The sequence below is a fragment of the Bos javanicus genome, chromosome 19 (assembly GCF_032452875.1).
Source record: "Bos javanicus breed banteng chromosome 19, ARS-OSU_banteng_1.0, whole genome shotgun sequence".
NCBI classification, from domain to species: Eukaryota; Metazoa; Chordata; class Mammalia; order Artiodactyla; family Bovidae; genus Bos; species Bos javanicus.
In genome coordinates, this window is record NC_083886.1 from 14,741,098 (window position 1) to 14,755,383 (window position 14,286).

A 14,286-nucleotide genomic window follows, 5' to 3' on the forward strand; every position below is an offset into this window, starting at 1 on the left:
GATGCTGGGAGGAGAGGGAGGGAGTTAGGTGCTGACCTATTGGCTTTACCCAGGAACTCTGAGTTTTCTACGCTTGTGATCTTTTTACATCACTGTGAGTGGCACTCCCTCCTTACAAGATGCACTTCTGTGGCTTCACTGGCATTGCCTTCCTCACTGTCCAGGCTTCCTGAAAGACAGAGTCTTGACCGGGGGCTCTGCCCCACCCCCGGTCCCACCGCTGTGTGTGCACACGGCCCCCCCACCCCCGATCCCACCACTGTGTGTACACATGGCCCCCCACCCCCGGTCCCCCTGTATGTGCACATGGCCCCCGCACCCCCGATCCCACCACTGTGTGTGCACACGGCCCCCCACCCCTGATCCCACAGCTCTGTGTGCACACGGCCCCCCACCCCCGGTCCCCCTGTGTGTGCACACGGACCCCCACCCCCGGTCCCACTGTGTGTGTACACAGACCCCCAACCCCGGTCCCACTGTGTGTGCACATGGTCCCCCACCCCCGGTCGCACCGCTGTGTGTGCACATGGCCCCCGGCGCCTGGGGCAGCCACCTGCCGTCTGGATCCACACAGTTGCCCCTCTTAGGCCATAGAACCAGTTCTCAGACATCTTTTTCTCACCTGTAAAGTCTCTGATACAGAGTAGAATGGATTTGGGTGAGAGGAAGCAGGAGGAGTGAAAGATGCAAGAAGGTGCCATCTAGTCCGTAGTGTTTAGGAGCAGACCCTAGCAGCTGGGTTAGGAGGACCCCTTGGTTTGGTGCCAAGTGATCATTGGCAAGACAGGTTTTTCCAGTTGGCTTGTGGAATGCCCTGGACCTGCCTGCACACAGAACAGAGAGACTGGGAGCTCTGTGAGGGCAGGAAAGGATATGCTGAACACAGAGGCGATGATAGAGCCTACCCTGCACGCCTGGGCCTCCTGGACCGTCCAGACCCTGAGGTGGCTCAGAGGGTGCAGACGCTGACTGTTGGGCAACTGGAGGGCTCAGAGGGGTTCTGCCAGGCTGGCAGAAGAACCCCAACTTTGGCATAACGGGATGGACTGTTTCTTTCCACCTGGAAAAGACCAGACTTAGTTAGGAGACAGCAGTAGTTGAAATGCTGCCCCAGGGAAGAGCTGTCCCTGCGGCTTTAGACGGCTGGGCCATGGGTGGGGCTCCCACAGTGGCAGAGGGTGGCCCAGCCAGAGGAAGAGTGTTTCCACATCTCCAAATGGAGTGGGTTGTCCCAACAGAGTGACTCCATATGGTCACCTTCCCAACTTAGTTTCTGCCGTGTCATTCCTATTTTGATAATCCTGCAAAAACCTAACAGATAAGCATTCACATGTATTTTGTGAATCTGTTATACCTGTGTGTTACACTCTGAGACCAAGGAACCATCCTCACCTGATACAGGTTTATAAGCTTCCACAGCACTAACAAGTAAAATGTTTTGAAACACAAACATAAAAAAATCCTGCATCAGTAACATCACCAATAATTATTAAAAGCCCATCTGCTGTCAGCAACCACGGTGGTCAGTGTAAGTTTCTGCTCCGGCCGTGTCTGTCCTGACACGATTTGGGTTTAATCAAGGTTCTGCTGGACACGAGCGCTATTGTGATCAGAGCCTTAGTCTCCCTTTCCCTTTGTGTGTTTCATCATCCTTGGATTCGCAAGTGTATGTCTAAGACGTGGAGTCCTGCAGAAGCACACGGCACAGGCCCTTCGGTGTGCAGGGCCGAGGCGGGGATTACCGGGCAGGGTGGGCCCTCGTGGGATGCATCTTGTATATTTAGGGAGGAACCCCCCACCTCACCAGTGGTGAAGCAACTGATGAGCAGTGTCAGATTAATCAAGGACAAATTCTGCACACAGTTTTAATCAGGAAAGCAGCAGTTGTCTCCACTGGCACTTTTGGAAGAATGGCTGGAGTCCCGGCATGTCGTACTTGCTCGGAGACCAGGAGGTACTTTTGGAGGTTGTGCAGGTTTCTTTAGGGAGCAGTGCGCTGGCTGCTTTCTCCTCTGCCTGCTTTTCAGGCCACAGGGCCAGGTGGGTGTAGCTTGGAGGTGTCCGGGGTGTGGCCGGGGCAGCTCCTTTGGTCCCAAGTGCTGCAAGCTCCTGACCTCTGACCGCACCCCCGCACAGGTCTCTGTGGGCTCAGAGTGCCTTTGTCCTGGGCTGTGCTGCAGTTGGTGAGGAGTGCGTGCGGCTGGACTGCACCTTGACACACGTCCACCCCCGTTTCCTTTAGGGCCCTGTTGAGCCTTGCCCGCCACTCAAGTGATAGCATCTCACAGCCAGCTTGACTGGGCACACTTAAGTCTCTTTACCTCACATAATAAATAAGCTGAATCCTAGTACACACACACACATACACACACACACACACACACATTCTGTCTTTATGGAAAATGGCTGCTAATCCATGATCATTTTTTTCCAGAAACAGGTTTTATGATAATATAGTAAAAATATTAAATTAGAAAATGCCTCACTAAGGGTTATAAAACCTTACTACACTAGAGATAGGTAATTATCCCCTCTACAGCCTAAATGACAGTTTAAAAGAAATAAAAATGTTAGTGCTCATTACTTGCTTTTGTAGGTTGCAATAAAGGGTAAGTTAAATTTTAATTCAAGGAAGAGCCCCTGCTATCGACCTTCTACCTTAGGTCCAAGTCCTGTTAATTACTCTGTGGGTTATTCTCCAGCATGATACCCCATTAATACATTTCCGACAGTGGACGTTCCCACTGGCCATTGAGGCCGAGAGTGTGGGGGCGGGGTAACAAAGGGGGGAAGGTATTTCAGCTCGGTGATTCAAATCCGGACTCTTAATGTGGTAAGGAGCAGGAATTATGTATTAAGGGAAAAAAACCCAACTTCATTATGCATAGCCTTAAGGGGACCTCAAGTATTAAACTACACGCTTACCCGGGAGAATCGGGTGGAGACAAGGTTAACCTGAAGGATTGATAGTTTAGCTTCTCTGCCTGGCTCAGTCCCGGGTAGGAAAGATGCTGGGGTTGGGACGGGCGGCGGGGGGCGCTCTGCAGCAGAAGGCCGGCTGGCCCTCTGTCCCACGCGGCTTTTCCTTACCCAGTCCTGGTCTTAGTTTTGTTTTCCTGGCTCTGGGAGGGGGACCCCAGTGTGTCCTGTTTCCCTCCACATGCTTTTCCCTCCCCCGAGCCCTGGGTCAACCACCCACCTGGGGTGGGGGCACCGCTCAGTACCCACCCCGCCCCCCCACCTCAGTCTTCCCCCCGGGCCACAGAGAGATCTTCCTCCCCTGGGAAAGGAGATGCAGGGAGTTGGCAGGAATCAGTCTCCAGCTCTTTCCCGCAGCGGTCCTGGCCAAGCGGAGTTGCAGGTTCCCCTCCTCCCTTGCCTTTCACAGTTGCTTCACTGGACATGAAGCCCCTCCCTGCCCCAGAGCAGGGGAACCTCAAAGGACCAGTCAACATATTAGGGCAGGGACCACGACTGGCCGCGACCCGGGTCCAGGTAACAGAGCCCTGACGGCCAGGTGCCTCCCGGGTCTTTATTCTCAGCAGAATTGCAGGAGAACCTAATTGAGTTGTCAGCTGATATATCATTAAAACTAATTTTTGGTGGGAGAGCACTGTGAGATTGGGGGAAAAGGGCGATTAATTCAGAAGGAATTGAAAGGACTGAGTGTCACTGCTATAACAAAACTCTCCTTTCCCACATCTGCTTGTTTTCATGGCAAGGTTTCTCATCACTGATGGCTACGAAAGCTAAAAAGCAGGACAGAATCGCTGCTGAACCTGCTTTCATCCTAGCGATAAATAATACTCATCCCTGGAATGGGAATGGAGGGGGAAGCCTCATCCATGTCATTAAGAGATAATTTCCAGTAACATTTTACACATATTAAAATGTACCAAAATTATACCAAACTTTATTTTATTGTTATCGTATATATCAGTTGTAGCCTAATAATAATTACAGTGATAACACAGTCCAGAAGTATAATTTTTCAAAATTAACTTAGAGCTTTATGGTCCCAAGAAATGAAAATATTTTTGTTTCAACTTTTTAAATTTCAAAAAGTGCATCAATTTGCATACTTATTTTTGTGGCCAAAAAGTATCATAGAGTAATCAATAAAAGACTTTCAAGCATAAATCAATTATATTAAGACAAAAACCTATAGGGAAAAATCAGATGGAAATCCGAGTTTAAGAAGAAACGGATGCTGTAAAATTTCCAGGTTAACGAGTTTGTTTACTTGTTTAAATGAGCGGTGATGGATATCAGATCAGTATAGCACATAGGGTCCGTGGGGTGCATTACAAACAGGATGCAAGAGTTTTATTTTAAAAGTTAGTATGCACAGTTTTCTGATGATTATATCCTTTGTGCCTATTAACATTTATCGAGAAAAATATTATATATCAATTTAAAAATGTGCGCAGGGGCTGCGGGATTTTGGAAAGTTGTGTAGGGGCTGTGCAGAGAGGTTGAGGACCAGACCACAGACCCCACCCTCATGGCAGTGCGTTTCCCACCTCCTCCCCGGGCAGGCCCTCTGCAGGGAAGAGGGCCGGGAGCCGAGCCGAGCAGCTGGAGTTTGGGGGGCTTCATCCTGGTCATGTTCTTGGACCCCAGGAGGGTCAGCTTTGTCCATCTCTAGAGCTTTAGAGTAGGCCTGAGGGTCGTGGACAATAGGTAGGAGATGGGAACAGAAAAGTCTCTGAGGAGGCTGTTGCCACCTTCTTGGTGAGAGATGGTAGGATCTGAAATGATGGAGCCTGGAGGAGCAGGGACGTCTGAGATACTTTGAGGGTGAAAACAGTCCCTGATTGGTGGTCGTGGGTGAGGAGGACTTGGAATTGATTCTCAGGTGGGAATAATCCCTGACTTGTGTTTTTTCTCTCTTTGCTGTAAAACATATTTTAAGAATGCAGACCACTCTGCCGTCCAGGTTGCTTTGCCATGAACAGCTGCATATGTTTGTCAGCCTTGCCCACCTGAGTGTGAAATGATGTTCTATCAAAACATGGGTTTCAGCATCTCCCTCTCCGCTCCTGACACGTGAACCCTGCTGCGGGCAGTGACTGCCGCGTGGCCCCGGCGGTTCGCTGATGTCGCGGCGCGGAGAGGAAGCATTTGCTCAGGGGTAATGATGGGTCTGGCGCGGGCGAGGCTAGAAGGGGTGATTATGAAAGGGCTCCACAGCCGCAAAGCCACACCGTCCTCTTTGTCACGGCGACCCTCCCCTTAACACTGTTTAATTTCTTTGCAGAAATGGCCGCAGAGACTTGCACTTATCGGCAGGTAGGCAGGCTATCGCATGAGCAAGTCACGCCTGGCCAGGGCAGGGCTGTCTTCTGTGTGATGGAGCCGGGGATTCAGAAGCCACTGCCTCCGGAAGGAGGCTGCCCACCTGTCATTTGCATGCGGTCCGAAGCTGCCTTCCCCTTGAGTACACGTCAGGGCCGTCTGGGCCCGAGCCGGGCAGATGTGTATTGCTCAGGGACAGAGAGACCCTGTGGCTCCGGACGGACCGCAGCCTTTGTCGTCGGCCCAGGGGCACCCCGGTCGGCTGAGGGTACCGGCAGGTTCCTGCCATGACGTTCCTATAATAGTATGGGAGACCCACTGTTTTCTGGCCACTTTCCCTGCCTGCCCCGTGGTCCCCAGCATGACAAGGTTACTTTACATTCGTTGCTTCAGTGGTTCCTTCTTTAAGATTTTTCCATTTTCAGAGTTTCAGTATGCTAGTCCTGCTGCTGGGGTTTCTAATCAGAGTGCCTCTGTTGGGCTTCCCAGGGGGCTCTGTGGTAAAGAATCCTCCTGCAGTGCAGGAGGCTTGGGTTCAGTCTCCAGGTCAGGAAGATCTCCTGGAGAATGGGACGGCTACGCACTCCAGCATTCTTGCCTGGAGAATTCCATGGACAGAGGAGCCTGATGGGCTGCAGTTCATGGGGTCGCGAAGAGTCAGACATAACTGAGCGACTAACACTTACACTGTTGGTACCCAAAACTGTAGCAGGGTGAATTCAAACAGACTTGTAAGATTTTGTGTTGAAATGTAGCTGGACCAGTAATAGCTGTCTGAAGCATGGGGGGTTTTTTGCTCCTTTTTTTGAAAATTAGATTTGCTGATGATGACTCTCAGGTAATAAGAGCACTTCTATCAGCCAGCCTGTCAAGGATGGCAGGCTGTGGCTTTTGACAACAGAGTGGGTAAAGCTTTCTCCCAAGCTCGTTCACTCACTGGTCTGTGACCTCTGCCCCGTGCCTGCCCTCCTTCCCCAAAGGTAGAGGCTTGGTCCCTGCCTCCCTGTGGTGTGACCCGCCTGGAGGCTCGTGGCTCCTCGAATCCCAGGGAGACCTGGCCCTCAACTCAGGGAAGAGTTTTGGGCTGCTGGGGCCCGGGGGCCCTCAACCACCCCTGCCGGGCGGCAGAAACACAGGTGCAAGTCATTTATTCATTTTCAGGGACCCAAGACCCTGGCATGTTACGGTTATTATTTTTTTTCACGTCAAACCCAAATTTAGAAATAAATTAGCCAATCAAATTACCTATTCGATGGAGGATAGTGGAAGGGCGGGGTTCGGGGAAGAGCCCCTGTGCCCAAGCAGCTGCACGCGTGCTGGTAATTGGAATCTTGTTGCTGGGTCATTTTCATTGTTTTTCAAGTACTGCCAAGTCCAGGAAAATGTATGAAAACTAAATTATATCCCCTACATCCCATGTCTGATTGAATCCTCCTCGTGTGGCAGTCTCATACATCCTATTAAAATATTCAATCTTGTTTTCTTACTTGAAGAGCTTGTCTGTAAAGGGCAAACTTATAGAAAACTGGTTCCCTGGAGACAGGGTATCCAGCCACGCCGGACTATTTACATATTCTGCTGTTTGGCCCATTCCAGGTTCTTCCCCTCCTCTGTGTTTGTGAAGAAGAGCTGTGGGATGCATTTTTAATTATGCAGCTGTGTTTTCAATTGAAGACTCAGATTGGGGTATTTCCCAGCTTCCTGGTTCTTTTCTAACCTTGAAAAGTTAAACCAACGCATTAACCAGTTTGTTTCATTTGTCTTCCAGGACAGAGCTGTATCGATCCCTTTTTGGCCAACTCAACCCCCGTGATGACAGCCACGGGGCCTGACGGCGCCCATCTCTCCAGCTCGAGGCCTGAGGTGGGGTCGCTGCACACCCTGTCCCGGTGGAAGGCTGAGGAAGCCATGGGCTGTAATCCTGGGAATATGCGCTGTCCAGAAGGCAGCCTGAGGCGGGCCAGGAAGCCTCTCCCCACCGTGCTTCCAGAAACAAAGGCCGCGCCCCAACTCCCCACCCCATGGCCTAGAACCACCACAAATAAAGAGTACTTTTACTGTTGCCGCAGCCACATGTGATTCCTTCAGCAGCACCGAGTGAGTGATTCAAGCTCCTGCAGGGCGACAGGCTCTTTGTTTCCCCAGCCCAGTGGCCTTCTCTCACAATATAAAACTTCACAGAAGGGGGACTTCCCCAGGGGTCCAGTGGTTAAGACTCTGCTTCCAATGCAGGGGTCGTGGGTTCAATCCCTGGTGAGGGAACTTCAGTCCCACATGCCTCAGGGTACAGTCAAACATTCTAAAAAATAAATAAAATGAACCCAGGATTTGGGGAAAAACAACTTCACAGAAGGAATAATCCCGGGGCAGAGGCTGCTCTCAAGTGGGTAATGTTCAGCAATTGATCGTGGCTCTGAGGAGCAGGCACACCCGCCCCGCACCCTGTCAGCTGCGCCTCGGTGGAGGTATTTGTCTGTTGTTGCTCAACAGCAATCTCTGACTTCTTTCTTGTTTCCTCTTTTCACCCATAAAGATTCTTCCAGAGTCCTTTTCCATTCTCACCATTCCTAAATCACTTTATTAAGATCAGCTCTGGTGTAAATCCAGCAGGAGGAAATGATTCACTTGTTTTTCATCCAAAGGTCAAAAGCTGAAAATTAAATCCCCATGAGGGGGATTTATTGGCCTGCTGTGGTCAGTATGCAATGAGCTGATCTTGCATAAGTATGTGTACGTGCCCACACGTGAGGCTGACCATCTCCCGGGTCCTGTGCCCCCTCTTCAGAGCTATGGGATTAAAGGAATACTGGCTCCAGGCATCTGAGCGCAGTTGTAGGTAATGTCTAGTCATTGCTTTTACAGAGTCAGGTTTTGGTATTGTTTTAAAATGTCAAAACCAAGTGACAGATTTTTGTGCCCAGGCATCCCACGTTATCCTTGACTCGGTCCAGACACAGCGCCAAGAGGCTGGGCTCCAAATGAAGTGAGTCCGAAATGCAATCTGCATCACAGTTTAGTATTAAGGTGAGCATCTGGTGGGCTTGGGGTGGGGCAGAGGTGGGGAGGAGGAGGGTTTCTCTGTCTCACAGTAATTGGACCTTGGTCCATCCTGACGTGTTTTTCTCCTCTTGGGCTTGACTGTCAGGAAAATGTTTAATTTTCAGTGTGTCTCCAGTTACTTGAAAGATCAATCAACAAAAATAGATTTCCCTCACTTTCACTCCCTTCAAAATGATCACTTTTAAAAACACAGATCATCCAACCCCATCCATCCAACTTGAGGATCCCGGATAACGCATGTTAGAAAAGCAGGTGAATAACCTCTTCACTGGCCACCCAATGCAGACCCACGTTTCCTAAAGAGACAGAACCTTTGTCATAGTCATTATCCAATGGAGAAAAAGATTTAAACAGGTACTTCAAAATGTTTGGAGTCCATCAGGTTTAATTAGAATGAATTAAAAGCCAAAGAGATGAGAAAGTGGACAGAATTTTCAGTTAAGGGAGGCTTGCATTTTAAAATTCAGAAGACCACCCTCCTTCCAGCCAAGAATAAATTGGATACTATTTTAATTGACACGGATACTGCAATTCAGTAACTGTTACCAGAAAGATTAGTTGATTGATTTGCATTTTAATAAAACTAATACTTTACATTTTGGTGGCTAATGCTGATTTTGAAATGAGTTGAGAACCGTTATCAAAGAGTTTCAATCCGGGGCCCTTTTTTCAGTGTTGACTGAAGCATTTCTCCCTTTTGTGTGAAGTTTGCTTATTTCCTTTTCATCCATTTTGACACCTCCTTGCACGGCGCTCCTAAACCACAGCCCCTGAAGACGCCACCAGAGCCACGAGGAAGCCACAGGCCCACCCGGCCCAGGTTTGCGCATGGGGCCAGAGCAGGCCGTGGGCTGTTCCCTTCAGGATGGAGAAGATAAGGCTGTCTTCTTGTCTTAGTTTATTTCACGTCAAAAATTAGAGAAACGTGGAAGGAGCAAATGAAAATAAGACTTGGCTATAACCCCATACTTTGGTCACCTGATACAAAGAGCCAACTGTTTGGAAAAGACCCTGATGCTGAGAAAGATTGAAGGCAAAATGAGAAGGGGGCAGCCGAGGATGACATGGTTGGATAGCATCACCGACTCAACGGACTTGAGTTTGAGCAAACTCCGGGAGATAGTGAAGGACAGGGAAGCCACGCCTGGTGTGCTACAGTCCAAGGGGTCGCAAGACATGACTTAGTGACTGAACAACAACAAAAATTATCCCTCCACTCAAGAAGATCCCCTTCTCGTTAACCTGTGTTCCTTCATCACCCTTGCCTGCATATACACACTGTGGTACCCAGTGGCCTCTTCTCGGGGTGCGGGAGGGTCCAGGGAGCAGTGCAGGTGGGAGGCTTCGTTTGTCCTTCTGGACTGTTTGAAATGTTACCCTTTTCAAAGCAGCAAAAACAAAATGCACGCGGCCCCCTCCACCTAACATCCATACACCACCCATTGAGAACCACCCATAGGTTGCACTCTGCATTTTATTAGTAGTACTACAAGAGAAGGTTGTTTCCACGTTTTTAAAGATCTCACTGAAGTATTTTAATTGCTAACTAATAATTCCATTAGTCTTTGCCTACTAAACCAAATCCCCCTCTTGTTGAACACTTAGACTGTTACACTTGTTTGCTATTATGAATATTGTTTCAGGAGAATATTCCTGCATAAAGCTTCTTTGTTGTCCTTTGAAATTATTGTTTTTCTTGGCGTGGATCTTCGGGAGTAAAATGAACCAAGTGAATGAGTCCAAATACTTTGAAAGTTCTGACAGAGGCTTGTTCTAGGGCCCACCTGCTTCTCACGTGCCGTAGGCTGGGCCGTCTGCAGTGAAGGGTGTTGAGAGGCAGAGAGGAGGTCGGCCCTGGACTCTGATCCTGGGGTTTATTTCTTGCTCCCCAGGGAGCCCTTGAAATCAGCGTCCTCCTCGGGGAGGATTAAAGAGCTGCGGCCTCTCGTGCTCCGAGATGCTCCAGTGAAAGATGGTGGATAAATAGGAAGTGACACTAGCCTCTCCCTCCCCGGCCCCCGCGTGCGTTTTCTAGCCGCTGGATCACACGCTGTTCCCCCCTCTCCCCACTGGCTTCCTGCTCTTGCTACCTTCAGCGCTTTCATCCCGGCGGTCTCTTTGGTGCGTTTTCCTTGCCTTGCGTGAGTTTGTGTTCCTCCCCACACTGCCTTTAGGGTGTAGCCAGACTCTCCATGGTCACCGGCCAAGAATGCTTGTTGAGCATCGTTCAGGAACCCTGAGAGCCCACAGAACACCGGGGAACGTCGGTTCTGACAAGTTCAGCAACAAATTCTGTGTCTCCAGTTTAGGAAAGCCGATTCCTTTCAGTGGTTGAGTTTCCTGGTCTCCACATACGACTCATCCGGGATTACTGCCTCTTGGCCTCTTACCATTTCATCCACAAGGAGCTGACTTTGAGGCTCAGTGGATCCGAACCTTCCCCACCATGGTGCGGTCACCGTGCATGTGAGACAGCAAGATCCGTGCCTCCCTGGGTCAGGCTCACAGGCGACACAGCTACTTCTCAGGGGCGAAGGGTGTCGTGGGGAAGCCCGAGGTTCCTGCTACGGAAGTGTGGGTGTTCTGTGCCAGGGCGGATGGCTCCCCTCCTGACATCCTGATGGGCTGCACTTGGTGTTCAAGAAAGGCACGTACAAGCAGTGAGCCTTGTCTAAAGTGAATGAAGTTTGTGTTCTGCATCTGAGTTTGTGTTTTTAATTTGTGTGTGTGGGTGTGTTTGTACTGGGGGGACAGTTGTGCTAGGAATTAAGTTGAACTTGCCTTGGTCATTCTGTTTAAATCTTAACCTGTCTCACTTTCTCTTTTTTTCGTTTCTTTTTCTTCATAACATTTTAAAAATAATTGCCAGTAATTTGGTAAGTTCATTAACTAATCCTTAAGTCCTGGGGATCCATATCACCCTGCTGACTTGCAAATATTCAATTTGTTCAACAGCTGTGTTGATGAAGCCCTCATTACCTGCTCCTTGTCTGGAGAGGAGAGGGATGGTGTAAATGCAGAGTGAGTATGCCTTATCTAACTTTTGTTTTTCTTGTCTGTCTATAGATTTCCTTTACCAGCCCCTTGCCCGTCATGTGGGGTCTTTCAATAAAGTCGTCGCCTCAGCGGCATTTATATTCCTGAGAAGTTTGCTCGGTTTATTTCCCTGGTCCAGGGTTCTCAGTTCATTTGTTGAGGTCAAGGACACTGAATTCTCAGGAAAGAAAATTTAAAAGAATGGAGAGAGAGAGAGGAAAAAAAAAATCCCAGATTACTGATAGGGAAGAAATGGAATCTAAGGTCCCCAGCAGGAACGGTAACACATAAAGATTCCTGCCCAGCCTCCGCTCACCCCGTCTGCCTCTTTATGGCGGGGCTGGAAATGAGCCGGGGTGCCCTGGACCGGCAGGCTCCCCGCCCCATGGTGCTGGCTGCTTCTGCCGCCTGACCTCCCCTCCCTGGGTGTTGAGGGGTGTGTGCCCCGGTTCTCACATAGGCTTGGAAGCACAGAGTTCGTCCTGCAAGGGGCTGGTGTGACCTTCTGTGTCAAGGACAGATATGAACAGAAGGTGGTGGAGTGGGAAGAACATTAGATCAGAAGTCAAACCTGCCAGGGTGTGACCTGGAGGAAGCCTGTTGACCTCTGAGCCTGGGGTGGGGCAGGGGCCCTCCTCACTGCGATGAGGGTCAGCCACCCTGGTTCCTGAGGCCGCCCGGTCCTAAAGCAGCTGTCTGCATGGAAAGGCGTGTCTTGCCTTGGGTCTAGCACGGATGCAGGAATGCTTTTCTCTCCACTCCTCCGGGTGGGTGTTGACCTCTTGCTGTGTGCCCAGTGCTGGGGGAGGTGATGGTGGCGGAGGACTGTCTGGACAGGTGACCTGAGCCCCAGTGGGGACTTTCTGTCCAGTGAGTCCTGCAACCTCTAACTTCAGTCTGATCGGACCCTTAGCTGCACTGGATTTCCTTGTATTAATGGTGGGGCTCCAGCCCTATTTCAGGCCAGGGTCACTTTCCCGGGCTCCGGTCCTCCAAGGTGAGAGCTCGGCCTGGTAGGAGGGCAGCTGCCGCCGGGCTCATGGGCCCTGGCGCTTGGGGCACTAACGCCCGCCTCCGCCTCTGACAGCGCGGGCCCAGGGCGCCCGGGTGTTGGTGTGCAGGTGAGGCCGATGCTGCGCACCAAGTGACGCGGCTCCCCGGCTTCTGCCTCCACGGCGAGGGCGCCTCCCAGCTCCGTGTGGCTCCTGCTTCCTCGTGGCCGGTTTGCCTTCCGCTCTCCTCTGGGGAGTCCCGGAGAGCCTCTTCCAACCCCGAGAGCATCCAGAGCGTCTAGACCACAGCCATGCAGTTGCGCCTCCCGGGAGGACGGTAGAATCGCCCGTAGTCACTGGCGACGTGTGGCCTTTGAGCCCTTGCCGCGTGACTGGTGGGAGAGCGAGTCTACACGGGTATCTCCCGGTCTCCCACGTGCGCGTGTTCTAGGCCGCTTCAGTCGTGTCTGACTCTGGGCGACCCCACGGACTGCAGCCCACCAGGCTCCTCTGTCCATGGGATTCTCCAGGCAAGAGTACTGGAGTGGGGTGCCATGCCCTCCTCCAGGGCATCTTTCCGACCCAGGGCTGGAACCAGCAGCTCTTAAGTCTCCCGCACTCGCAGGCGGGTTCTTTACCACTGACCCACTGGGAGGCCCTTCACGAGTCTCAGCAGACGCCAAAGCTCGAACCAAGGGAAGTGGAAACAGACGGGGCCCCAAGAGCTGCCGCGGTCCGGAGGCCCCGAGTGCAGCCAGCCGGGTCGGTGCCTCACTGCAGGCCCGGGAGGGTGACCCGGGGTCTGGGGAAGCGGGGGTCTCCCGCCTCGACGCCCAGTGTGGCCACAGGACAGATGGGGAGCTTGGGCGCGAACCGAGAGCCGGCTCCCTGAGGCCAGAAAATTATTCTCCAGTTTGACTCTTGTGTCCTTTAAAGTTGAAGCGCAGGGCACTTGGTTTCAAGAGTTAAATGTAAGGCTAATACGGGGCACTTTCAGTGTGATAACTTGGAGTTCATATTGTTGGGGGAGATAAGCAGCGGGAGCAGGTGCTTCTTGAATTCACTTATCAGCGCTCCGGCTGCCCAGGCGCTCTGATGCTGCGGGCGCGTCTCGGAGTAAGGCTTCTTGGGCCCCCGGGGCCACCGTTTCATCTGCCGACCTCGCAGGTGGGGTGAGGCCTTCATTCCCAGGGGTGCGGGGCGGGGAAGAGGAGGTGGGGGTCCCCGGCCGCCCCGCCCGGAGCTCGCTCAGCCCCTCGGAGAGGCTGCAGTTTAAGGTCACAGCCTGATGCTCGTGGAGGAGAGAGAGAGGGGAGGGACTCGAGGCCTAGTTCTCGGTTATATAATTAAGCCGAGATGTTCCTTCCTGAAGGAACAAAAAGAGGCCAAGGACAGCTTAATTGAAACCTGGAGATTGCTTCTCCAGGAGCGGCCTGAGCAAGTGGGCCGAGGCAGAGCGTCAGCCCTGGCGGGTGGGCCGCGCGACCTCGCGGGCCCTGGGCCCTGGGCCCGGCGCCAGCCTCCGTGGTTGGGGGGCGCGGGGGGCGTTACTGGGCGCGGGAGCCTCCCCTTGGCTTCCTGGGAGTTGAGCCTTTAGGTTCTTCAGGCCGCAGTGGGGAGGTGTGGAGGGGAGCTGGCCGCCCTCACTGACCCTTCTCTCGCCCTGTGGGTCCCTAAACGGCACGGAGTAGCCCCACCCACGGACGGTCTCCAGGGCCTTTAAAAGGTGCGCCCCTCTCGGCCCGGCCGGCTGTTGCGCAGTCGTTCCTGAGCGGATGAGTGATGGCGCAATGGTGATGCTTTACTAGCTGCAGACAGGGCTGCTCCTGAGAACCCAGGCGTGTCTCATACCTGTTCATCCACTGGCTCCAGACGGAAAGGACTTTCCTCCCGTCTCCTT

General features: G+C 52.0%; 1 protein-coding gene across 1 annotated transcript in view; it reads left to right on the plus strand.

Annotated features, from left to right (window-relative positions):
- Positions 1-7,360, plus strand: part of AATF (apoptosis antagonizing transcription factor) — a 109,435-nt gene extending 102,075 nt beyond the window's left edge. Inside the window, exon 12 of the mRNA XM_061390298.1 lies at positions 7,067-7,360. Coding sequence (XP_061246282.1) covers positions 7,067-7,130 — 64 coding nt within the window. The 3' untranslated portion in view covers positions 7,131-7,360. The remainder of the gene's footprint in view (positions 1-7,066) is intronic.
- The last annotated feature ends 6,926 nt before the right edge of the window (positions 7,361-14,286 follow it).